Source organism: Bombyx mandarina, chromosome 28 (assembly GCF_030267445.1).
Source record: "Bombyx mandarina strain Sakado chromosome 28, ASM3026744v2".
Classification (NCBI taxonomy): Eukaryota; Metazoa; Arthropoda; class Insecta; order Lepidoptera; family Bombycidae; genus Bombyx; species Bombyx mandarina.
Window position 1 is genome coordinate 1,496,386 of NC_143233.1, and position 26,191 is coordinate 1,522,576.

The 26,191-nt window shown below is 38.7% G+C and overlaps 2 protein-coding genes across 9 annotated transcripts in view; one reads left to right on the plus strand and one right to left on the minus strand.

Annotated features, from left to right (window-relative positions):
* Nucleotides 1-26,191, plus strand: part of nolo (ADAMTS-like no long nerve cord) — a 376,621-nt gene that overhangs the window by 247,836 nt on the left and 102,594 nt on the right. For all 8 annotated transcript variants that reach the window (XM_089739120.1, XM_089739123.1, XM_089739122.1 and 5 more), the window contains exon 5: nt 22,239-22,334. In XM_089739120.1, the coding sequence (XP_089595246.1) occupies nt 22,239-22,334 (96 nt within the window). The remainder of the gene's footprint in view (nt 1-22,238; nt 22,335-26,191) is intronic.
* Nucleotides 7,726-11,077, minus strand: LOC114240973 (cilia- and flagella-associated protein 298-A). Its single transcript, XM_028171676.2, has 4 exons — nt 10,826-11,077; nt 10,420-10,590; nt 8,776-9,019; nt 7,726-8,094 (listed from the first exon to the last, which is right to left on the minus strand). The coding sequence occupies exons 1-4, from the start codon at nt 11,030-11,032 to the stop codon at nt 7,841-7,843; spliced, it is 876 nt and encodes a 291-aa protein (XP_028027477.2). The 5' UTR covers nt 11,033-11,077; the 3' UTR covers nt 7,726-7,840.

Genomic DNA, 26,191 nt, shown 5'->3' on the forward strand with positions numbered 1-26,191 from the left:
CGAATATTCGTATCCGCGAATGTCCCGTGGCCAGGCTGTTATATTTGTAATTAAAGGTCCGTTTTATTTGGTACCAGCGGCCCGCTCCGACTCCGCTCGGGTCCTTAACAAAAATTTGAACGATATTTGAAGTTGTTTTTTTTTTTTTTTAAATAACGCTTATTGTGGTATAACTATTATAATAGTCAGACATATGCTGTCGCGACACTTTTTGTAAATAATAGTGTGTTCTACAAAGTCGTAACACATTTTTTTTCTATCATCAATAGTTTTCGCAGGGCACGCGATGTAAAGAATATTTTAGGTAATTTGTTTTCACCTTGGGTTATATTATTGCAGTTTTAGTAAGGATCCCAAATTTTTTTCAAAAAAGATTATAAGCTATGTCACTCGGGAATAGTGTAGCTTCCAAACAGTGAAAGAATTTTTTAAATCGGTTCAGTAGTTTCGGAGCCTATTCAATACAAACAAACAAACAAATCTCTCCTCTTTATAATAATATATTAGTATAGATTAGAATTCAAAATTCGATGTTCTAAATTGAACTTTATGTTTACCCTATCCAAATGGCTAAAAAAGTTTTTTTGCCATGATATTTTTTCCAAATCGCAAACTTTAAATGCCTCTCCTGTAAAGTTGCAAAAATGTCGCTTAGATCACATAACCTTTCGCCCTGGATATGTATATTCACGCGGTCTAAAGTCAAGTGTCAAATAGCGAACGCGCCGGGAAGTCTAGTCAAAGTTTCAATATCTCAACCTCAATACTGAGGGGGCAAGGAGGGGCAAGGAAAAATCTTACGTCGACCGTTCCGAGCGTGACGACAATAAAAGAGTGTTACGCTGCCTTCGAACGAACTCACCCTACTCGCGAGTTAGTAATAACAGTGTTTATTGACAGCCACGTTTTCAATAGTTATAAGAATTATAAGACCGAATCAATTACTCTTTAAGTGAACTAAGGAGATAATTTTCAAAATGCCATCGCCAAAAGGACGTTTGTGATTTTTTTTAATTACGTTTGCGCCAATTACGTTACCGTAAAGTTCCTATGTCAAAACTAGCTCCAATTTGCGATTAAATTTTGTGGCAGACATTTGTGGCAGAATCATTGCTAAGGCATTGCCACTTAACACCAACTCGACGTTGATGCAATTTCTTTTCAGTTTCATATGGACATCTATTAATTTACAACTCAAAGAATCAACTTGTAAGCGACTATGTTGTTATTAAGAATTAGGACGGTGAAATTAGTGCCTAAAAGGAGATAAGCTGTAAACTAATCTAAGTCAATCGAAGACAATAAAAATCTGAAAATCATAATTGTATTGAGAGCTTTCTGCTATATAATGCGAGTATAAAATATGATAATACCCAATTCATTTGAGCGCTGGTCACTAAACTATTCTACTAAATGTTGCACTCGACTCTGCCGTGCGAGTTACTTGTTCTATATCAAACGAAGCACAACTAGACCGTCACGTTCTCGCACTTACGCAGATATAATTATTCGTTCGGGATTTGCTATTCCGAACTGATATTCAATTTTACAACCGCCCATAAAACTAAGAGCTACGACTATCCTGCTTTCACGAATAATAAAGACGTTGAGTGCAAGAGAGATGGACTGTTCGTGGACTTTATTTGGTTTTCAAATGTTTATAGCCGCGTCTGGACGACGACGGAGTACTGTATTAGTATTGCTAGTTCAGTGATCAGCCCTGATTTTTTTAAGCTATTGCAAAGCTTTTATCGCGGGCTTTGAGCGCGGCGACCGAATCAAGAAATTCCGTAACGAAAATAAAACCCAACACCCCCCACTCCGCCTACCATGTACTGCCATGTTGTATAGTGTTTGTGAATAAACGCACGGCGTGACGTCGCACTGCATGCGCATCATGAAAAGTCTGCTCATTTGGCTCTAGCGCGGTCTAGCTTATGAGTGTGAAGGGGACAGTTAATGTTTTGCTTTTGTAAATGTTTATTAATATAGCGTTTTTTTTATTGCTTAGATGGCTGGACGAGCTCACAGCCCACCTGGTGTTAAGTGGTTACTGGAGCCCATAGATATCTAAAACGTAAATGCGCCACCCACCTTGAAAGTTCTAAGGTCATAGTGTCTAAGGTTATAATGCCGCAATAAGTGTTCTTTTATTTGAAAAAAATGTGAGTGTGTGCAAGTCACACACGGTAGAAGTGAAACTTATAAAATATAAAAATAATCGCAAGGGTCAACCACTCCGCAGTGCATGGAGCAGCCGCACCCCAGGGGAACCGTCTGCATGATCACGGTATCTGGACGCCAGGTAGGTATGATTTAGCCAGAGAAATACGAGAACGTCTATCAACTGTGTAACAACTCGTCACCGCGATTCAGGAATTGTTCAATTTACGTGCAGCGACATCTGTTGATAACACACTAAGTAAAAATAAAATAAACATGGCGCGTAACGGAAGAAATTAAGATGGCACGTAACCGAAAAAAGTTACATACGTTTTTTTCCTCCCTACGTCGATAAAGAAGTTTCACTTCAATAAAACAACGTCAAATATCGTTGAAATTTTTGTTATAGACCCGAGCGGAGCCGGAGCGGGCCGCTTGACGAACAGTATTATACTGTGTAACCAAGAAACGGGTACAGCGTATAATAAACAAACGTGTAATACGTGTCCACAGAACATAAACACACAACAAAGACATGTCACACACATCATTCAACGCGCTCACAATAGACGAGAGCTCCGCGATTCAAATGGAGCTCAGTTTCCAGGGTTATTTCATGTTCTATTGCAGATTCTAGAGCATAAGGTGTTTACGAAACAGCTGTAATCGATTTAAAGGTGCTAGATACCGTTTATCTGGCTTGGCCGCCATTATTATCGTGAGCGTGTAGGCGAAGATGAAAAATAAAAATCCAAAATCGATTAAATCATTTACTTTCCTTATTATATAATATAATACAATATAATAATGCCTTCAGAGTGTTGTTGAGGCTTCCACCTTATTGTAGTGCCTCAGGCTTGTTCGCCGATGCGCAAACGGATGACTACCTCGCGATAATTTGCAACAAGGTGGCATCCATTATGCGTAGAGTAGGAGGAAGCACCAACAACGTCTTGAGGGTACTAGCTGAAAGACTGGATGGCCTGACCATGGGTAAGTTCATCAAGCTGCATGTTCTACATGCTGCTTGATGGGGCAGCCAGGGACGGAGTTGATAAGTTATTTGTAATACTAACACAATATGAGACTGATGTCTTGAAATAAAAGTTTTTTATTTTATTAAAAAAATTTATTTAATTTTATTTTATTTTTATTATTCCAGTCCATATCGAAATCCATATCCATGTTCAAATCCAAATTATACCAGTTAGTGTTTATTCCAAACATTAAACTACGATTTATATGGTCGGTTTTACTTTATGAATAAAATCACGATGAGCTATGAATAATCTTGTGATTATCAGAAATTTCTGGATGCTCCAGCAACTGGCTAACTTCGGGTGATCCGAAAACTCTGTTGTCGATCTTAGCTAAGAAAAGAAGATATTTTGAACGACTCCTGAACATAGAAAGAACAAACAAACATGCAACATATATTCAGCTTTATACACTACATTGAAATAGAAGATTACAAACGATCTTAGATGAAATGATGAAAGTACTCTTCACGAGAAAAGCAAACAAGAAAATTAATTATTGCTAAAATAAGAAAGCGACGCCACGGCGTGCCTCAATCCCGTGTTTCCTTAAGCGCTCCGAGAATTCTTAATCAACCGAATTGTATTATTTCGAGTTGAAATTAAAATTATTGTTCGTGATTACGGGCGAATGTTCGAGAACAATTTTGTTGTAAAACGTTCATTGCGAACCGAATCTTTGTTTTGGATGTGTTCAATTTAAACTTCCCTAGCTTGCCAAATATAAGACCAACGGACATCGGGGCATCGGATGGCCAAGCATTTATAGTGGCTTTTACTGGTGGTAGGACCTCTTGTGAGTCCGCGCGGGTAGGTACCACCACCCTGCCTATTTCTGCCGTGAAGCAGTAATGCGTTTCGGTTTGAGAGGCGGGGCAACCGTTGTAACTATACAGAGACCTTAGAACTTATATCTCAAGGTGGGTGACGCATTTACGTTGTAGATGTCTATGGGCTCCAGTAACCACTTAACACCAGGTGGGATGTGAGCTCGTCCATGCATCTAAGCAATAAATAAATAAAAACGTGATTCGGTCTGCCCAAGCCATCCTCATTGCCCAGTATACCTAAGTAAATTTTATATCCCATTGTACACTTCAAGCCTTCACAAAAATTCATCAGAGCTGAAGGTGTCCTTTATAAATATTTGCCAAATTCAAAGAACTCTCACGCAAAATTTATCACACAAAATTTCGCATAATTCTCCGGGACTGACGACATAATTGCGTAGCTCATTAGCGAAGACAGAACCGGATATGTCCGGATGTAACCGGCTGCAGCTGCCTTTAACCGGTTTAATGCCGGTCGCGGGTACCATAATCCGGTTATATCCGGTCTTCAGGGATAATGTTCGTCGTTTTAATCTCTCTCCCGCTTCCCTGTATATTCTTGATCGGTTATCATATTTATCAGAGGCAAATTTTTTCTCCGGGATAAATTTCCTATATGTTCGTGAAAACCTTAAGTTTCGTTCATTTATCTGTGACAGACCATGGATATCATAGCGTGAATTCCGTCGCTCGCATTGAAACGCTGGCTTACAATACGCTTCTGCCCCTGGACTGCCCCTGCCTTCTAAACCCAAATCAGGAACCTCAACATTTTGGGAAGAAAACGTGGTCAAACAGTCCCAACCACGAGTCTTGGATATTTGAAACTGCGCAGTTGGTATTGGCACTTTATAACACCATCAATGTACGATAGATGGCACATATGTAAGTGACATAAACAATATCTGCATTTAAATTAGTGATTAACAATGACTTTTGAATGTAATCGGATTATAAACTAGTAAAATAACACAGATTCATTTGCCACGGGAAAATGACAAAAGAGAAAATGACAGATTGAAATCACGTCTTTGTAGAATAAAGGATTAAATCTAGGACGACGCGCTGATGAATCCGTGATGGATGGTGGAAGGGAGCTGCGGTAAGGTATAAAAGAAATCGTAAGAATGACGTATGGCTTCTCTGATGGAACGAGACACACGGGCCGCTAAAACCGACAGTCATTTTAAAACATCCGAACTAAAAGCGATATTAATGTTGGCAATTTATGCTGTTTTTATTTATCTTAGTTACGTCAAAAATAAGTTGGAAGCAGTGAGGATTTTTGACGATTATTTTTATCACTTTTTATAAGTGTGACATACTAAATGAGCTTAAAAACATTGACCTACAATATTACAATTGTCATTTAAAACAAAATTGGGATCTCCTTTAATTAGATTTGATCCACACGCTACCTATTAACCTATTAATTAACCTACAATATTACCTCCCTTAATGTCACGAATGATTACTTATTTTTTAATTTACACTGTAAAACAAATATTAAACCATTAAGACCACGCAATGGCAAGGCAATATTGTGAAGCAATAATTATAATCTTAACACACGACTTGACGTGATGTGTATACAGGCAAACAGGCATGCACGTCCTTACGGATCCATCAGATCCAATAACATTTGCATTAGACGCCTTCAACTCTAACACTAGGAGCAGGCTTAGGAACCCCGGTTACCGTACTCGTCGAACTCGACAAAGAGTTCGCCGTGCAACCTAACCCATGAATCAGCTCGCTGAGTTTCTCGCCGGATCTTCTCAGCGGGTCGCGATTCCGATCCGGTAGTAGATTCATTCGCGAAGCAGCTGCTCTTGAGCTGTTAGGTCTCCTTCGGAGGCGCTCGGGTAGCTGTTAGCAAATCCCACCCCTCCTGGCTGAGCCTTTGCTCGCCCACCTGTCCTGGTGAAACTGGAAAGCCCTCCAGGCCACCAGCCATAATTCAATCCTAAAAAAAAACACCATGTATGTGCTTCTGGGTCATTCTCAGATATAATACTACTACTACTACTATTACTATTGCGCTGGCGTTATTATTCCGCAGTGGGTCTTGGCCTCGGACAATAAACGTCGCAATTCATCCCGGCGCTGCGCAACACCTTGCCAGTCCGACACTTGGAGCTCACATAAATTTCTTTCGACAGCGTCAGACCAGCGGTACTTGGGTCTCCCTACGGAGCGGCGTCCCTACCGGTACACCCGCGTACACCCGTTTCACAGCCCAATCCTATCCAAGCCACCGTGCCTTCATCTCCCCTAGAATATTTGGCTCACCAAAAAAGCCTCTCCACGTCCTTGTTTTTCCGGACGTGGCAAGCACTGTCATCTCTCTGAACTGGGCCTTGTATCTTTCTCAGTATCTTTCGCTCAGTTACATGAAGTTTTGTCTCTTCTTTCTGTGTAATATGGGCCAAATATTTCATACAATAGCTGAAATCCGCAAAATTATAATTTGCGTAATTACTTGTGGTAGGAACTTTTGTGAGTCCGCGCGGGTGGGTACCACCGCCCTGCCTATTTCTGTCGTGAAGCAGTAATGCGTTTCGGTATGAAGGGTGGGGCAGCCGTTGTAACTATACTTGAGCCGTTGTAACTTACCTTAGAACTTATATCTCATAGGTGGGTGGCGCATTTACATTGTGGACGTCTATGGGCTCCAATAACCACTTAACACCAGGTGGGCTGTGAGCTCGTCCACCCACCTAAGCAATAAAAAAAAAGTTTATAGTAATTAAGCTGAAATATCTTCTCAAGGCTATCAGCATTGGTTGGAAAAAAATACATATATATACAAAGAAAACAAATGGTGGTCTGTCAGCTAGTAATACGAACGCGTGCTCCGTGTGTCTCACACTTTAATGTCGTACATCATAACGCTAATAGCGACTCTGTGAGTGAAACGGAGTGTAAATAATGTATTCGTATGAAATATGAATATGCTATTTTCAAAAGGAAGCCGTGTCTTTTATTCGTAATGTAATAGGATTAACAAATTTACGTTTCAAATGTTTGTACAAATGTGAATATAAAATATTTTGATTTTTATTAGCAGTAGTTTATTTATATATTTGAATTCGAATCTTTGTTTGTAATTTTGTTAACTTAGAACGAATATATCGCATACGGCTCATGCTTTTTGGAACGATGAGAATTCTAATGTAGATCAAAGTATCCTAGTGAAATGACCTTAGTCGTCGTGGCCTAAAGGATAAGACGCCCGGTGAATTCGTATCAAGCGACGCAACGGCATTCGAATCCCGCAGGCAGATACTATTTTTTCTAATGAAATACGTACTTAATAAATGTTCACGATTGACATCCACGGTGAACGAATAACATCTAATTTGTGTAGGACGTCTTGTGAGTTGGCAGCACTACCCTACCTATTTCTACCGTGAAGCAGCAATGCGTTCCGATTTGAAGGATAGGGCAGCCCTTGTACTATTAAAACTGAGATCTTAGAACTCATATCTCAAGGTAGATGGTGGAATTTACGGTGTAGATGTCTATGGGCTATGGTAACCACGTAACACCTGATGGGCCGTGAGTTCGAACACCTATCTTAGGAATAAAAAAGTAAACCAGAGATATTCCTAATATCCTGTAGTCTACTACTAACTTAACTAGAATACTAGCATTAAAAACCTATTTCTGTAAACACTTTAAAAAAGATACACATTAATTAATTCCTTCTTTAATTGTCTTCAAAGTATATATTTGTTTCAAACAATGACAATTCATTTAACTTCTATTATGTTTAAGAGAGACGAAAAGCTACACAAAATCTTCTGCTCACTTCAAAATCGGCTTCCAGGAAATATCGTTCAAGCCATTCAGTTGCCTTTTTAGATTCCTTTTGTCTGCCCATTTCGAGTTCAAATAAGCGTCCTCATCATCCAACTCCAGTTTCTTCCACTCCTCTTGCTTTCTGTAGGCGTGGAGCATCAACTGCTTTCTTTCTTCCTCGGACATGATTGGCTCTCGTCCCGGAGCGCCTTCGGAAGCGGTGCATATCTTCACTGTTACTTTGGTCTTGTCATTTTTACCTGAAATTTTTATATTTTACTTTGAAATTAACATCCAAAAATATTTAACACTAGCTGACCCGGCAGACTTCGTAGTGCCAAGACCTAAACTTTTGTATAAAATAAACTTAAAACAAACAAAAGGAATCCATCCGACGCGGGACACATCAAACTGAAAACAAAATTGTTATTTTTATTTAATTCCGAGCATTTTCATATTTATCTACCTTTTAAACCTTCTCTGGACTTCCACAAATAATTCAAGACCAAAATTAGCCAAATCGGTCCAGCCGCTCTCGAGTTTTAGCGAGACTAACGAATAGCAATTAATTTATATATATATAGATTTGGAAATGGAGAATATTTAAAAAAAATTAGTTAAGTTAAACTAGCTAGGCTAAATTTTCTAATCTTATGTTAGGCATATTGTGAGCTCGCTCGGGTATAATCATTCTGTTTAAAGCTTCTGCGAATCAATGATGCAGTCTGGTCTTAAAGACTGAATAACCTTCGTTTTAATGCAACTAAAACATGGAGCCAATGCCTAAAGAAGCACGGCTGAATTCATTTTGACATGTCTAAGTCCAATAAAACCGTTTATCAGCAAAGGCGATTTTGTCTGGATAATAACACCAAGGATTTTACGCTATAAAATTATTTAAACCAAATTTCAATTAACTGAAACATTCAAATGTTTATTACCTAAATGATCACTCAGCTTATTTCCGCTGATAAATTTCTTCCCACAAGCCCACAAACAAGCTCTTGAAGGATCGATAACTTCATTTGCAGCCTGAGTCCCGGATAAATCTTCAACGTTATCCAGCTCCATGCGTACCGGGTCATGTGGAGGAAGTCCTGCCGGGAAGACTATCTTCGTAGCTCCTCGTAGCTCATCCAGGGCCCTTGCCACATCTTTTTGGGTCATGCACTCCTGTAGGTCCACCTTGAAAGAAAAAAATACTAGGCATAGTCGTCGTGGCCTAAAGGAGAAAACGGCCGGTGCATTCGTATCTAGCGATGCAACGATGTTCGAATCCTGCAGGCGGGTACCAAATTTTCTAACGTACTTAACAAATGATCACGATTGACATCCACGGTGATGGAATAATAACGTATAACAAAAATTAAGCCCGCAAAAAATATAATTTACGTAATTACTGGTGGTAAGACCTCTTGTGAGTCCACACGGGTAGGTACCAACCACCCAGCCTATTTTTGCCGCGAAGCAGTAATGCGTTTCGGTTGAAGGGTGGGGCAGCCGTTGTAACTATACTGAGACTTTAGAACTTATATCTCAAGGTGGTTCGCGCATTTACACTGTAAATGTCTATGGGCTCCAGTAACCACTTAACATCAGGTGGGCTGTGAGCTCTTCCACACATCTAAGCAATAAAAAAAAAAACATGATATAATAAATCTGTTATTTTGAAATCTACATTTTAAGTCTATGTGCGTAGTTAAATTTCCGGTAAGCCTTGAAACGGCTGGACCGATTTCAATGAAATCTTCAAATCAAGAAATCTTCAAATTTTCTTAGCGAACGATTCTGAGAAGTTTAGTAGCGATCGGATCAAAATCGGCCAACAAAGACCGGGTTTCCTATAAAGATTTTAAAAATAAAATAGAGAGCCAGAGTTTCTACTTTCCACAAACAGCGTACTTATTTTTCTAAGCGTATTGTTTGTGAAAATATTCGTTAAATAAGCTATATTTCGATTTACGGTAACATTCCTCTGATAACTCCAAAATAAATGAGAGCTTTTCCTTAGAATTCTTCGATGTTCGAGTAAATAATGTTTTTGTGTTACTATATTTGTTTATTGTTTTGCTGTTTCCTATCACAAAAAAATTAGATTTCACCTTTTTTTTTACTTAGATGGGTGGACGAGCTCACAGCCCACCTGGTGGTAAGTGGTTACTGGATAAGAGTAAGTAAGAGCTCATAAACATCTACAACGTAAATGCGCCACCAACCTTGAGATATAAGTTCTAAGGTCTCAGTATAGTTACAACGGCTACCCCACCCTTCAAACCGAAACGCATTACTGCTTCACAGCAGAAATAGGCGAGGTGGTGGTACCTACCCGTGCGGACTCACAAGAGGACCTACCACCAGTGAATACACAAATTATAATTTTGCGGGTTTGATTTTTATTACACGATGTTATTCCTTCACCGTGGAAATCAATCGTGAACATTTGCTGAGTACGTATTTCATTAGAAAAATTGGCACCCGCCTGCGGGATTCGAACACCAGTACATCGCTCAACACGAATGCACCGGACGTCTTATCCTCTAGGCCATGATGACTTTTAAAATTAAAATATATAAATTAATACATACATGCTTTTTACTGATAATGTCCTTCGCAGTTTCAGCAGCTTTCTTGAGTACTTCCTTAAGGTTCGGTGGAGGGGCGAGACCACAACGGCGACCCATTTCGTCTTTGGCAACCACGTATCCTTGAGGAGCGCAACGATTTGCCCACGGATCCTCCAGCTTAAGTTCTTTTATCTGAAATTATTTGAAGTACCGATGAGATCTTCGTAGATTGGGGAGCTGTTATTTTTCTATTGGCTCTCGTGTACTCTGATTTACATATTATATGTAAGTGTCTTTGAAGTCGTCTGAAATACAGAGTAGCGATTACAACGTTAGGAATACTTTTTAATACAAAATCATTTCGAGAACACACAAAGAAAAACACTAGTCTGTGCTTATTAGGAGAGAGCAAAAGAATATAGCTAACCTGTTCTTCGGTCAATCCCTGCATCTCCAAAGGAAGGAAGGTTCCGTGATCTGCCAACTCTTCCATTTCATGACATATTCTGGTAACCTTCAGCCTTCCATTGAAAATCGCCACAATGTCTTTTACCACATCATTAACGGGCTTTTCGACCTCTGTCCGATAGAGGAATTGACTTTCATCTCCTCTTTTTACGTGGAATAGTACCATTTTTGGGTAATAGATTCAAATATCTTAGTACGGTTTTTAGTTTAGTTTTTTGCGAGCCTCTTGTGTCGTTTGATCGATTTAACAACAATTAACCATGGCAACCGTTTTTGCTATGACAACCACAATGAACGCAAAAGCGAAATAACATATCGCACCTTTACATTTAAGCTGCTTTTAGGCTACGCTTTAATAATTATATATATAATACAAAGTGAACGGAAGAAGACCACGAGGTAGAGGCCCGACACGTTGGACTGACCAGATCCGCACTACCCTCGACACCACAGTCCACGATGCTCTACACTCGGCGGCAGATAGAGGCTAATGGCGTGGAATGGTCCTTAATAAACTCTTGTTGCGAGGAGGTGGTCACGACCCTCATATTAAGGAAACCGAAGAAAGAAGAAAGGTTACGCTATAATATACGCATATAGTACGTGGCTCATAGCACATTAATATCGCGCATCGTACATTGTTATGGACACGTTCAATAATATATATTCACTGTACTGCACTATATATATTTTTATTTATTTATTTATTATTAACATAGAAGCAGAAACACAAGCATAATGTGCATCTGTGCTTGAACTAGGTGATAAAACCTCAAGCAGCAATGCTCCTCGTATAAAGTACAGCTTTACTTCACATACACAGAAACAGAAAGTTAATAGACAAGAAATACACTGAAATTCATGGTTTACATAAAAGTGACAAAATGTAAGCTGGAAAATATAAAAATTAACAAAAAAATATTGAAATGAATGTATTAATGTACCCTCTGTGTGTAATGAGTCTGAGCACGAGTGAGTGAGTGTAAGAGGGCTATTATTATTGGCTAAGTATACGCTGCTATACTATATGGCGCTATAGTATAGCGTAGTCTGAAAGCAGCTTTAAAGTGACTAAACTAATAAAATTTAGGAACTGAGGTTTATACTTTGAACGACTTATAAATATATGTATCCTATCAGTTTATAAATATATTTTTTTATATTAAAAAATAAATTAAAATTTTTGTTCTAGAAAAGGACAAAGTAAACTTTTTGTCTCTTTTAAATCAAGCGTCATTTTCCGTTTCTTTTAAATAATTAATTTAAACTTTAAAGTGTGCGGTTTAAGGCTTAAAGTGTTTTAAAATCGAAACTGAAAAATAACAAATAAATTTTTTGGCGTTTACCAAAAAACAAGAATTTTGGATTAAGCTACATTAATTCTAAAGGGGCGATATTACAATTATTATTATACAATTTTACATTATATGTAGATTTTATATGCATATATAATATATAACCGTATAATATAGTACCGTCTAAAGTACTGCAATATCTATTCTCTTTTCAGATCTGATTTCCAAAATATCTGCAAGATATTCTGTATTCTGTAGTTAAGGCTCAAAAGCTTGCTTCCACAAATACTCTATAGTCATAGATCTGGCTTTAATTTGGCTTCATATTTTCTCTACACCCTACCTTAGATCATAAATGTGGTACATCTAAAATGGAACCATACCTTCAACACAATACGCGAGTATCCAAACTATATGCTGAAACACAAGTTGGTTCAGAATCTATGAGATTATTAACAGTAGATATTCTATTTGTCTCGTTCTTTATGGAAACTCTTCGCCTCCATTTCACATGATGAACTTTGTAGTAACTATAGACCAAAAATACGATAAAAGGTATTTTCTTTTTACTGCTTTGGTGGGTTAACGAGCTCACAGCCCACCTGGTGTTCATCATCATCATCATCATGTTTCTCATCATTAAGTCTCAGTTTAGCTACTACGGCTGCCCCGCCCTTCAAGCCGAAACGCATTACTGCTTCACGACAGAAATAGGCGGGGCGGTGGTACCTACCCTGTATCATGAAATACGGTGTTAAAATCTACATAAATAAAACAAAATAAAAAACAAAAAGTAATTAATGGAAACAAACGGATACATATTGTATAATAAAGTCAATTAACTCTGGTCATTCAACCGAGAGGCTTCACGTTACGGAGACCCCGAAATTTGAGAATGTATTTATAACGTGGATGAAACATAATGATTTAGAATCAGAATTACATTGAAGGAGTCACTAAGATAGGCATATGTTTTCATTCATTCATTCTTTACTTATTTATTCAATTCATTTCTTACTGGTGATAGGACCTCTTGTGAGTCCGCGCGGGTAGGTACCACCGCCCTGCCTATTTTTGCCGTGAAGCAGTAATGCGTTTCGGTTTTAAGGGTGGGGCAGCCGTTGTAACTATACCTGAGACCTTAGAACTTATGTCTCAAGGTGGGTGACGCATTTACGTTGTAGATGTCTATGGGCTCCAGTAACCACTGAACACCAGGTGGGCTGTGACCTCGTGCAACCATCTAAGCAATAAAAAAATATATATTCTTATTTAAATAATGAATAATTTAAATTTGCAAGCGTCTGTCAAATCAAATCAAATCAAAAAATTTTTATTCAACATAAATGAAAGTACATACTTGTTGAACGTCAAAAGAACTACCGCCAATTCACAAGAACTAGCCTCCGTCCTGAGAAGAATTGGCAAGAAACTCAGCGGGCATGTTTTTTTTTTTTTTTTTTAATAAGAAATTATTATTTATTAATTTTTTAATATTACATTTTTTACTTACTTACTCATAATCATATATTTGTATTTTGGTTTTCTCTATTGCTGCGTCACAGGTTGCATCCAGACAGTAGTGTGAGTGGGGTCTATAGTTAAAAATGTCGTAAAACATTTAGTATAGGATTTCTTTAGTAATTTTTTTTTATTGCTTAGATGGGTGGACGCGCCCACGACTCACCTGGTGTTAAGTGGTTTTTTTTTATCGCCCTTGTAGGCAGACGAGCATACGGCCCACCTGATGGTGAGTGGTTACCGTCGCCCATGGACTACAGCAATGCCAGGGGCAGAGCCAAGCCGCTGCCAACCGCTTAATACTATCCACAAGCCTCGTTTGAAGAAGGAATGTCATAGCGCTCGGGAAACACCGTGGAGGGTAGTTCATTCCATAGCCGGATGGTACGTGGCAAAGACCGTACCACTTATGTCCGTTTAAAAAATACTTCCACACAAGCAATGAATGTCACGCTAGTTATTCTATGATACATTCACTTGTCTCCATAGACAACTATTAATTAATTCGAGATATTAACTTCAAACCACAGATAAATCAATGTACAATTTCTCATAAGTCTGTATAAGATTGACTTTTAATCTGGAATCAAAGAGCGAATCGTTGATCGACAATTCCAATATGGATTCGGGAGACCTGACTTGGCCCCAAGCAATATTACTTATTTACCTTAAGAGGAAACGTCAATGAATTCTTCAGCATTTATTTCCTTTTGTTCTTTGCATGAATACATAGATTAATGTTGAAATAAAGGCGAATAGATCAAAGTCATGTTTGTGCTTATTTCTTAAGTTGTTGTGGGTGAACAAGCTAGAGAATTTCCTAGTGTTAAATTTGTAGAGGTAATGGGCATCACAACGTGATCACGGCCACTCACCTTGAGACACGAGGTCGATGTATCAACTGTGTAACGACTGTCCCGGTCTTTTGAATGGAATGCGACTGTTTCGCGGCAGAAATAGATTGAATAGATGATTGAAATAGGTGTAATATAAATAAAAATAAAAAAACTCGCAAAATTATAATTTGCGTAATTACTGGTGGTAGAACCTCTTGTGAGTCCGCACGGGTAGGTACCACCGCCCCGCCTATTTCTGCCGTGAAGCAGTAATGCGTTTCAGTTTGAAGGGTGGGGTAGCCGTTGTAACTATACTGAGACCTTAGAACTTATATCTCAAGGTGGGGGGCGCATTTACGTTGTAGATGTCTATGGACGCCAGTAACCACTTAATATCAGGTGGGCTGTGAGCTCGTCCACCCAGCTAAGCAAAAAAAAAAAAACCGTGCTGCCTACCACTGAAGTCCTGTGGTATGTCCCATCATCACTACACAAATTGAATTTTGTGGGCTTCGTTTATGATATACGATGTTATCAGTCCATTATGAAAGTCACTCAAGAACATTTGTGAAATATCTTTATTGCATTCGTTGACAAAGTCTTATGCAGACCACCTGATGGTGAATGGTTAGCGTCGCTCATTGAGGTCTGTTTTTACTGCCTGTGTCTACAGCGAAAAGGCTTTCAATTAAGAGATTACTTTCAATTAATTAATTAAAAAAGAGAGAGTATGCTTTGTTATACACCACAATAAATAAAAATGCAAAAATATTCAATACAAAAAAGTATAATGGGCGGTCTAAGACGTTGGATGTTTAATATTATTCCTCTGAGCCACGACTAATTAATTTAAAAAAGAAATACAAACACGCAATCAGGAAAATTCGAATCCAACATATCCGATATTACGCCAAACAAATCTATTACACTCCAATCGAAAGCCCTTATCATTTGACGATCTTATCTCCCGGTACAGATCTCACGGCCCGGCGCCTTTCACGCCACATTAAACCGAGCCCCGTCCCAGGGATGTTTCGATATATTCCGTAATTTATGCCAATCTCCCGCTTAATAACGTTTCGTTACTAACGGTCGTGTTGCTCTCGCATTTATGGTTATTGACTATTTTTAAGTCGCAGTAAATTCATGGATCCAAACTAAACTGTGTAACAAGTACCTTTCCCCGGGGATCTGTTGTCGGCTGTTTTGATATGGAACGCCGTGTATGACTCGATCCTGGGGACCGCCCTTGACATATCTATACTCTATACTAACATTATGAAGAGGAAAGATTTGTTTGTTTGTTTGTATTGAATATGCTCCGAAACTACTGAACCGATTTGAAAAATTATTTTATAGTTTGAAAGCTACACTATTCCCGAGCGACAAAGGCTATTTTTTTTTTATAAACAATAGGGATCCTTACTAAAACTCCAATAATGTAACCCAAGGTGTAAAAAAATTACCTAAAATATTCTTTACGTCGCGTGCCCTGCGATAACTATAAATGATAGAATAAAATAATGTACTACGACTTTGTAGAGCATATTATTATTTACAAAAAGTGTCGCAACGGCACATCTAACTATTTTAGTTGTGCCGCAAAAGTGCTCTTTTATTTAAAAAAATAAAACAACGTCAAATATCGTTGAAATTTTTGTTAGAGACCCGAGTGGACCCGGAGCGGGCCCCTAGTTCCTTATATACCTGTCGGGTTGAGCTCGTCCCGATCATCACCTGTGTCCTCGTGGTCAGTCACTTGTAGGTTAGACACGAAATAAGAACACAGTTAAATAATAGCAGACCTGAAATGCGGTGATCTCAGAGATGCATGCGATCGCAATGGTGCCTCCAAAGAGAATACCTTCTGTCTCAAATGACTGTACAGTCACTACCATCATAGACCAACTCTTCAAATATCACACGTCATCCACAGATTCACTGACAGTTGCCATACGTCATTGTCTATTGAACGATATTTCTGGAAGAAATTACGTATAAAGGACTTGGCTTCGGCCTTAATGAAATTTTTATTTCAGGATATAATATAAATCATACAATACCTGGCATCGGCTTTTTTGAAAATTGATTTCAGAAATTATATAGAACAGACAAGGCTGTATGGGCCTAGATCCCTTGCCATTCCTAATAAGGAAAAATTGTACCAAAAAAAAAGTCTATTGAACGAGTCAACAACAAGTCTACCCATAAACAATTACGATCGCAGCGCCATTTCCGATTCCACCCAGGTAATTAACCTGACGTTTCCAATTATATCACAGCTATTTCCACTGATGCTCCGATATACCCAATTCTTCTCGCATGTCCAACGTGGATGATATGATTGTACTAGATCAGTGCGATAATTTTTGCGAAATCAAATCAAATCAAATCAAAAAATTTTTATTCAACATAAATGAAAGTACATACTTGTTGAACGTCAAAAGAACTACCGCCAATTCACAAGAACTAGCCTCCGTCCTGAGAAGAATTGGCAAGAAACTCAGCGGGCATGTCTTTTTTTTTCTTTTTTAAGTTTGAAGTTATTATTTATTTATTTTTTAATATTAGATTATTATTTTTTTAAATATGAATTTTTTACAATGAGTATTATAACGTAACAATTACTACGATATTGAAATGCCCGGAGCGAGCAACTCATTGTGAAAGTGGCATTCGTCGGCAGACTGAGATGTGGCATGGCGGTTTTTTTTATTGCTTATATGGATGGAAGAGCTCACAGTCCACCTGGTGTTAAGTGGTGGTGGTTACTGGAGCCCATAGACATCCACAACGTAAACGCGCCACCCACCTTGAGATATAAGTTCTAAGTTCTCAGTATAGTTACAACGGCTGCCCCACTCTTCAAACCGAAACGCATTTCTGCTTCACGGCAGAAATAAGCGGGGTGGTGGTACCTACCCGTGCGGATTCACAAGAGGTCCTACCACCAGGGATGCTTATACATGGCTACAATTAAAGCACTGTTAGAGAGGTCCTGGAAATTGACGTTGAGTAGTTCGGTCGATGAGTCTGTGAATATCCTTGTATCCTGGCCGTAAATTGGCAAAACGGTTGCAGAGATCCCAGTGTTCTGTTAGGATCATTTGAGTCAATTAGTATTACCCTTAACAGACAGCCCCTAACTCCCCAGACAGCTTATGTTGCAGATCAGTTGTCCCTACCTACAAATCAAAACGCATCACTGCTGCATTGCATAAATGAGCAGGACGAAGATCCTTATTCGTTAAGGCTCTCATGCCAAACCAATATGATTTCCCTTACTATATTTTAATAATTCATTGTCACTCGTCAACACGTTTTAGTTTTTTTTATTTTTATTGCTTAGATGGGTGGACGAGCTCACAGCCCACCTGGTGTTAAGTGGTTACTGGAGCCCATAGACATCTACAACGTAAATGCGCCACCCACCTTGAGATATGAGTTCTAAGGGTCTCAGTATAGTTACAACGGCTGCCCCACTCTTCAAACCGAAACGCATTACTGCTTCACGGCAGAAATAGGCAGGGTGGTGGTACCCACCCGCGCGGACTCACAAGAGGTCCTACTGTGGTTTGTTATTCGTATGCTCGGGATACTATACTCCGAACACATAAAAGTCAAACACACCAATTAAACAATATATGTAATGTAATATGTGTACAATGTTCTATTGTAAAGTAAAAAGAGTAAACAAGTCGCTAGGCACTACAAGACACAAATTAAAACTAAAATTATAATACGTTTTTACAATCCACTTAAATCGACGCGCGCGAATTTCGCAGTATGACGTCACGGGACACCTGCGCGTTCGGGAACTCCGATCGCGACCGATGACGCCCGAGTGCAACCGAATGTTGCACGCTACATCACCACCAGTAATTACGCAAATTATAATTTTTGCGGGTTTGATTTTTATTACAAGATGTTATTCCTTCACCGCGGAAATCTATCTTGAACATTTGTTGAGTACGTATTTCATTAGAAAAATTGGTACCCGCCTGAGATTCGAACACCGGGTGCATCGCTCAGCACGAATGCACCGAGCGTCTTATCCCTTAGGCCACGACTTCAAAGGTATTTAATTGTTAAAGTCGGTATCTGTTTCAAGGATCCGATTCCCTTTCCATTTAATTTCGCTTGAAGAAGTAATCTCGTGAGCTTTTCTAAGAAACCTGGTATTGAGTTTCGGATAATGAAGCTTTTTCACGCAAAGAGATCCTGTGTTATTTGATTTTAGTATTCGTTATTAACTGCGACCAAGATATCATTACTTTGATGATGAAACATTATCAGTACGAATCGTATCGGGTCTGATTGATAAATATAAATAAAGTATTCAGTTAGGAATTATGAAAAAAAAACTCATCATCTTATCATTCTCAACTGAACATCTAAAAGTCACGTAAAATAAATACAAGCGTTGGTTAAATCTAAACATTTAATCCATGAACAACAAGACCAAATACAACGCGTATGCTGTATGCTCAAACAAAAACCTAACTTGATAAAATAATTTTCCGGGAGCCCTTTCGGTCGTTGACCCGATGTCCCCATTCACGCTATCAAGATGTCCCTTGGACGTATCGATTGCACAGAACAATAACTTACAGAATAGACTGGTTTCGACTAGAATTAAACTATGTTTATCATCGGCGTGCCGTTAGAGATAATGACGACTCAGTTTGAATCAGCTACAAACTATGTATTTTGAATTCTAAACTCACAAGGCGTATCTCATCGTAATAAAAGCAAACATCCCAATTTAGGAAATTGGGTATTTACGCATTGTAGGTATTAGTATTACAGGATCGAGCTTTGGAACCCATTTTCTACAGCGTGATGTAAGTTAGGCGGATCTTGTTTCTATGAAACTGTTTAACACTGGTTTGTAGGATACATTCAAGGGTCAGGGCTGCAAAGTGCTTGGCATCAAACTCAAAGATGTATATGTAATATATGTACTTTCGGTTTGCCTACTTAATTATGCTTGAGATCATGTAAGATTTCAGTATACTTCCCAATAACTGGGCCTATGTCACTTGCGTAATGCCCAATCCATATACAGAGTGTCTAAGCTCCAACTAGTTCCTAAGTACTTTTGCCTGAAGCACACAGTCCAACTAGGTAGGTACAACTTCGAGGAAGAGGTCGAGAGTCTAACTCAACTCGGGCGGACAACGTTAAGAAAAAGGGGAGAATGTCCCCAGCCCAAATACTGCAGGAGCTCAAGATGAAAGCCAAGATAAAAATTTTGTATGGCACTAAGACCTGGCCGCACACAATGAGCCTTATGAAGGCAGAGTAATCCAAAGAGCAAAGGAGAGGGCTACGACTGGTGTTCTTGCGAGATAGAATCAGGAACGAGAAGAATGTCACGAGTAACTGATATAGTCGGAAGGATTGCGAGTTTGGAGTGACACTGGACAAGGCATATTAACAACAAAAGGCCGCTAGTGTCAACAGTTCTCGAGTGTTGACAGTCCATGCATCATCATGGTGAACCTCAGGGAAGCCAATTTCTAATATTTGACATCTGTAGGCTTATAATAAGCAAGCATTCTGAGACCACACTAGCAGTTACCACCATACTGCCTATATCTACCAAATATTTTCGTGAAATGTCTTGGGCGCTAAAAATAGTCTGAAACACTACCTAATACGAATTTTAGTACTGTATTTAGGTGGAAATAATGCGAAAACAAAAACCTCATGTCTCAGTTGCTATAGAATCATCAGGTTTTGCAAGCTCTTCAACCCGGTTCTCCGATCTGTCTTTCTAACTTCTATATAGCCTTTGTTATCTGAAAGCTCATTCACATCTATAACAAAATCGACTTCTACGCTATACGTACGGCTCACCGCGAAAACTCCAACAAAAAAATTACGTCGTCAATTTGATGAGATCCATCTTCCGGGTCGATGGACGGCAATTCTGCGTAATATAAAATATTCTATGGTTCTATCTTACGTATTCGACAAGGACTGATGCATATCGATGGAATTGCACCAAAATAAATATTTGATGGATGAATGGAAATCATTGGAAAAGTTAATTTTTTTATTTATTGCTTAGATGGGTGAACGAGCTCACAGCCCACCTGGTGTTAAGTGGTTACTGGAGCCCATAGACATCTACAACGTAAATGCGCCACCCACCTTGAGATATGAGTTCTAAGGGTCTCAGTATAGTTACAACGGCTGCCCGACCCTTCAAACCGAAACGCATTACTGCTTCACGGCAGAAACAGGCAGGGTGGTGGTACCTATCCGCTCGGACTTACAAGAGGTCCTACCACCAGTAATGGGTAATAGGAGTCTTTGCGACAAGAGATAAGGCAGAGCTTAATTTTAGTCGAGAGCTCAATTGTCTATTGTAAGTCTACTTAGCGTCGTTTAAGTAGACTATTCAGTTACTCAGTAACAATTACCAGAAAACTATCGTAATATCAATAGCCTATATCAGTTGGCCAAATTGAAAGCCACCGAAATGCGATCGTATCGTCATAGATCGGTACTATCAAGACGGTCAATCACTAACCAATATAAATTCTGACGCGCTCCAATGCTTCTATAGGTATTGCCTATACGAGTATATACAAACAAACGTGCAGCGTTTGGGAATGACAGTTTTATCTGGTGCTCGTGAAAAAATCCGGCCGTTAAATTTGTCGTGACGGATATTGTTGGATGGATTTGTTTTTTGATTTAAGTGTTGATACAGTTTAGCTCTCAACATGTTTTGAACTCTCTTACTGTTGTTAGCTTGGCCTTTTGAAGGTCAGGGTTTCATTATAATAGAATTTTATACTAAACTCAGAGTATTTAGTAATTATGTTCCAAATACCATGTGCTTCTTCAAGTGCGGCTTGTGGAAAGTATTCAGCAATAGGCAGAGGCTTCGGTATTCTCTTGACGTTGCTGACGTTCATGAGTAACCACTCATCTTCAGGTGAGCCTTATGCTCGTCTGACTACAAAGACAGGTATAAAAAGATTATAATGGTGATTTTGGGATTTAACATAGGTGTGCTCAATATCGGCTGTTAATTTTTAATGAGTTGCATTCGATTATTTGTAAAGTTGCTGTCGGATTCTCATTTTATTGTTTCCTTAAATGTCAATGTTTTCAATTCTTATTATATGTTAATTATATTTTCGAAAACTACTACTACAAAATTCAGTCTTCATAAGTTGGTAGCAACATCATCGTTACCTTATTTTCACTCCTTCCTGTACTCCTCCTTCTTAGTTTTTTTTTAAATTTTTTTATTGCTTATGTGGTTGGATGAGCTCACAGCCCACCTGGTGTTAAGTGGTTACTGGAAAAGAACAAGAGCCCATAGACATCCACAACGTAAATGCGCCACCCACCTCGAGATATAAGTTCTAAGGTCTCAAGCTTAGTTACAACGGCTGCCCCATCCTTCAAACCGAAACGCATTACTGCTTCACGACAGAAATAGGCAAGGTGGTGGTACCCACCCGCGCGGACTTACAAAAGGTCGTACCACCAGTAACTTCCCCTCAACTTATTTTAGTTTCCCCCTATTTTGAACTACAGTGCCAACAAGAGTGCAACTGAAACCTTTGCTCAAACCCTTCCAGGGAATTCCCCTTTTGGTGATTTTAGAGTTCCAGTAAACACTTAGCATCTGTATCTTTAATAATATCACATTTACTGACATAACAATATTGATAAAATTCTGTTTTTATTTCAGATACTCGTCTGCAGTTCCCATAGACACGGCCATGATATTTCCACTGAGGATCCTGATATAATAGATATGTCGGACAATTCTACGCATCATGGCAAGGTAAGAGGTATTTTTGCGCATTTTGTTGGGCAGGCAAGTTCTTATCTATCGGAATGCTCCCACACCTTTATAGAAATAATATCGAATCGTATTAAAAAAAAGCTAATTGTATTCCATATTAAAAACGTCCTTTGTTTCAAACCAGAAAACATAACTGTTTCTTAAAAGATATAGACAGTATAGCTAACCCGTACGGGCCATAAACCCTATTGTTGTATGAGCTAGTCTGTAAAAAGTATGTTAGAATTGATTTTAACAAAAATAATACGATAAAAACTTTTTCCTGAATTCGATTTCGCGTCATCCGTCATTTTTCAACTATCATCACCGCCATCACATTAGAACAATTTTGACAGCCAGCAAGCAAAATGGTGTCTTATTATAATAGTTCCGATTTTGCCACCCCCATGCAGAGCTTTTTTTTCCTTAGATGGGTAGACTTGAGATCTTAGAACTTGTATCTTAAGGTGGGTGGCGCATTTACGTTGTGGATGTCTATGGGCTCCAGTAACCACTTAACACCAGGTGGGCTGTGAGCTCGTCCACCCCTCTAAGCAATAAAAAAAAAAACGAGCTCACAGTCCACCTAGTATTAAGTGGTTACTAGAGATATAAGTTCAGAAGTTCTAAGATCTCAGTATAATTACAACGGCTGCTCAACCCTTCAAGCCGAAACGCATTACTGCTTCACGGCAGAAATAGGCAGAGCGGTGATACCTACCCGTGCGGACTCACAAAAGGTCCTTACACCAATTATTACGCAAATTATCATTTTACGGGTTTGATTTTTATTATTTTTATTACACGATGTTATTCCTTCACCGTGGAAGTCAATCGTGAACATTTGTTAAGTACGTATTTCATTACACAAATTGGTACCCACCTGCGGGATTCGAACACCGGTGCATCGCTAGATACGAATGCACCGGACGTCTTATCCTTTAGGCCACGACGACTTCGTGCGGAGCTTTGTCTCTTCATCATCATCATCAACCCAGTCGTCCACTGCTGGACATAGGTCTTTTCCAATCCACACCAATGAGCCCGGTCTTCGGCTATCTTCGTCCACCTCTCGCCACAGGAAAGTACTGAAAGGTGCTGATTGTCACATATGTCGTGGAACTTCCAGACCGAACAGACTTTTGTACTAAAGATCGAAAACTACGGACTTGCTACCAACGTCACTCCGGGCACCCAACAGTGGAAATCTGTTTCCATCCGATTGATACGTATAGATTTCGATTTGATTATTTCGTCTTCTCGCATTAAAACTGTATAATGTCAAAACTTACTAATTTTACATGAGAGTGTTTTAAAGGTTTAACATGTGATATTTATAATATTAATCATCTTTGCAACATTTTTTTTTTTACCAGTTACATTATCTGTCTTTCAAAGTAAGACAAAATTGTCTTAATTTTGTCAATAGTAGTCAGAACATAGGTAAACTATAAAAAAAAACTAAACTACGCTCTTTTGACAGTATTTATGAGATTTTTTTTTTTATTGCTTAGATGGTTGGAAGACCTCACAGCCGACCTGGTGTTAAGTAGTTACTGGAGCCCATGGACATCTACAACGTAAATGCGCCACCCACCTTGAGATATAATTTCTAAGATCTCAGTATAGTTACTGCTTATACCAAAATATTCCGCATATTAACTCAATTTCGAATATTTTTCGAAAATTGTACACTTTTAATGCGACAAGGCGATTTGTTAAATCGTTCTAAACACACCGGAAGAGTGTATACTGTAAATTATTTCCACGATCAAAACATATAGAATAACCTTGGTAATGAAAGACCTACTACCGTCATATAAATTTAGAAGCGGCCCGCTCCGGCTCCGCTCGGGTCTTTAACAAAAATTTCAACGATATTTCACGTTGTTTTAGATTTTTAAACAAAAGAACACTTATTGTGGCATAACTATAATAGTTAGACATAAGCTGTCGCGACACTTTTTGTAAATAATAATGTGTTCTACAAAGTCGTACTACATTATTTTATTCTATAATCAATAGTTTTCGCAGGGCACGCGATGTAAAAGAATATTGTAGGTAATTTTTGTTTTCACCTTGGGCTACATTATTCTAGTATTAGTAAGTATCCCTAATTTTTTCAAAAAAAATTATAACCTATGTATTTCACTCGGGAATAGTGTAGCTTCCAACCAGTGAAAGAATTTTTCGGAGAAGAAGAAGTAGTTTCGGAGCCTATTCAATACAAACAAACAAACAAATCTTTCCTCTTTATAATAGTAGTATACTTAGTCTGGCCATAAATACTGTTACAATTAAAAATAAACAAAATATTACATTTGAATTTTGAATCTGTCATTTTTATATGATTTCTCATTGAGTTTTCTCATTTTGGCGCCAATATATTGTACAATATTTTGTGATATTAAAATGGAGTGGGGTGATAGAGAGAACAGAATCGCTGTGATTACATTACACAAAGTAGGTATGGAGCCAAATGCAATTTTTAAAACTCTCCATACGCTTGGTATTAGTAAAATGTTTGTGTACCGGGCTATTAATAGGTGCAATGAGACCTCCTCTGTTTGTGACAGAAAAAGATCTGACCGTCAACGTAGTGTTCGTACGAAAAAGGTGGTCAAAGCAGTAAGGTAAAGAATTCGAAGAAATCCTGTCCGAAAGCAAAAGATTTTATCTCAGGGGATGAAAATAGCACCTAGAACCATGTCGCGTATTTTAAAAGATGACTTAGGACTTGCAGCCTATAAGAGACGTACGGGTCATTTCTTAACTGATAATTTAAAAGAGAATAGGGTGGTAAAATCGAAACAAGTACTGAAGCGGTACGCAAAGGGAGGTCATAGAAATTTTTTGTTTACGGATGAGAAAATATTTACAATTGAGCAACATTTTAACAAACAAAATGACCGTATTTATGCTCAAAGCTCTAAAGAAGCTTCCCAATTAGTCAATGGAGTGCAACGTGGGCACTATCCGACTTCAGTGATGGTTTGGTGGGGTATTAGCTATGAAGAAGTGACTGGACCATACTTTTGTGAAATAGGTACCTTAAACATCGGCACAAGTGTATCAAGATGCCATTATTGAAAAGGTAGTGAAGCCCCTTAACAACACCATGTTCAATAATCAAGAATGGTCCTTCCAGCAAGACTCGGCGCCAGGTCATAAAGCTCGGTCTACGCAGTCTTGGTTGGAAACGAACGTTTCGGACTTCATCAGAGCTGAAGACTGGCCGTCGTCTAGTCTCGATCTTAATCCGCTGGATTATGATTTATGGTCAGTTTTAGAGAGTACGGCTTGCTCTAAACGCCATGATAATTTGGAGTCCCTAAAACAATCCGTACGATTGGCAGTGAAAAAATTTCCCATGGAAAGAGTGCGTGCTTCTATTGATAACTGGCCTCAACGTTTAATGAACTGTATTGCAGCCAATGGAGACCACTTCGAATAAGCTTTTTATACTTTAAATTGTTTTATATTTATGTATTAAACTAACACACTGTAATAGTAATAAATGTTATTTGCCATAGATTTTTTTTTTTGTTTTCCTTTGTAACAGTATTTACGGCCAGACTAAGTATAGTATACTTATACTATCATCGTTTCATTGTGAAAATGCTTAGCCAGAAACACAATAAACCGGTACTAAACAAGTTAGATTTATCAGCAATGCTCCTAGTTGAACCGAATGAAGATCAGTATTCAGGCAAGACCGCCTCGATTTGTCAACGTCTGCAGCACACCCCCGTTGTATGGGGTCGGAATAGATAAAGGGGTTCCTTGTACGTGTTGATGGCCCATATTTAGTTTGCGGTTTTGGTCTGACTGCGTTATGTGCATTTTATAATGGGAAC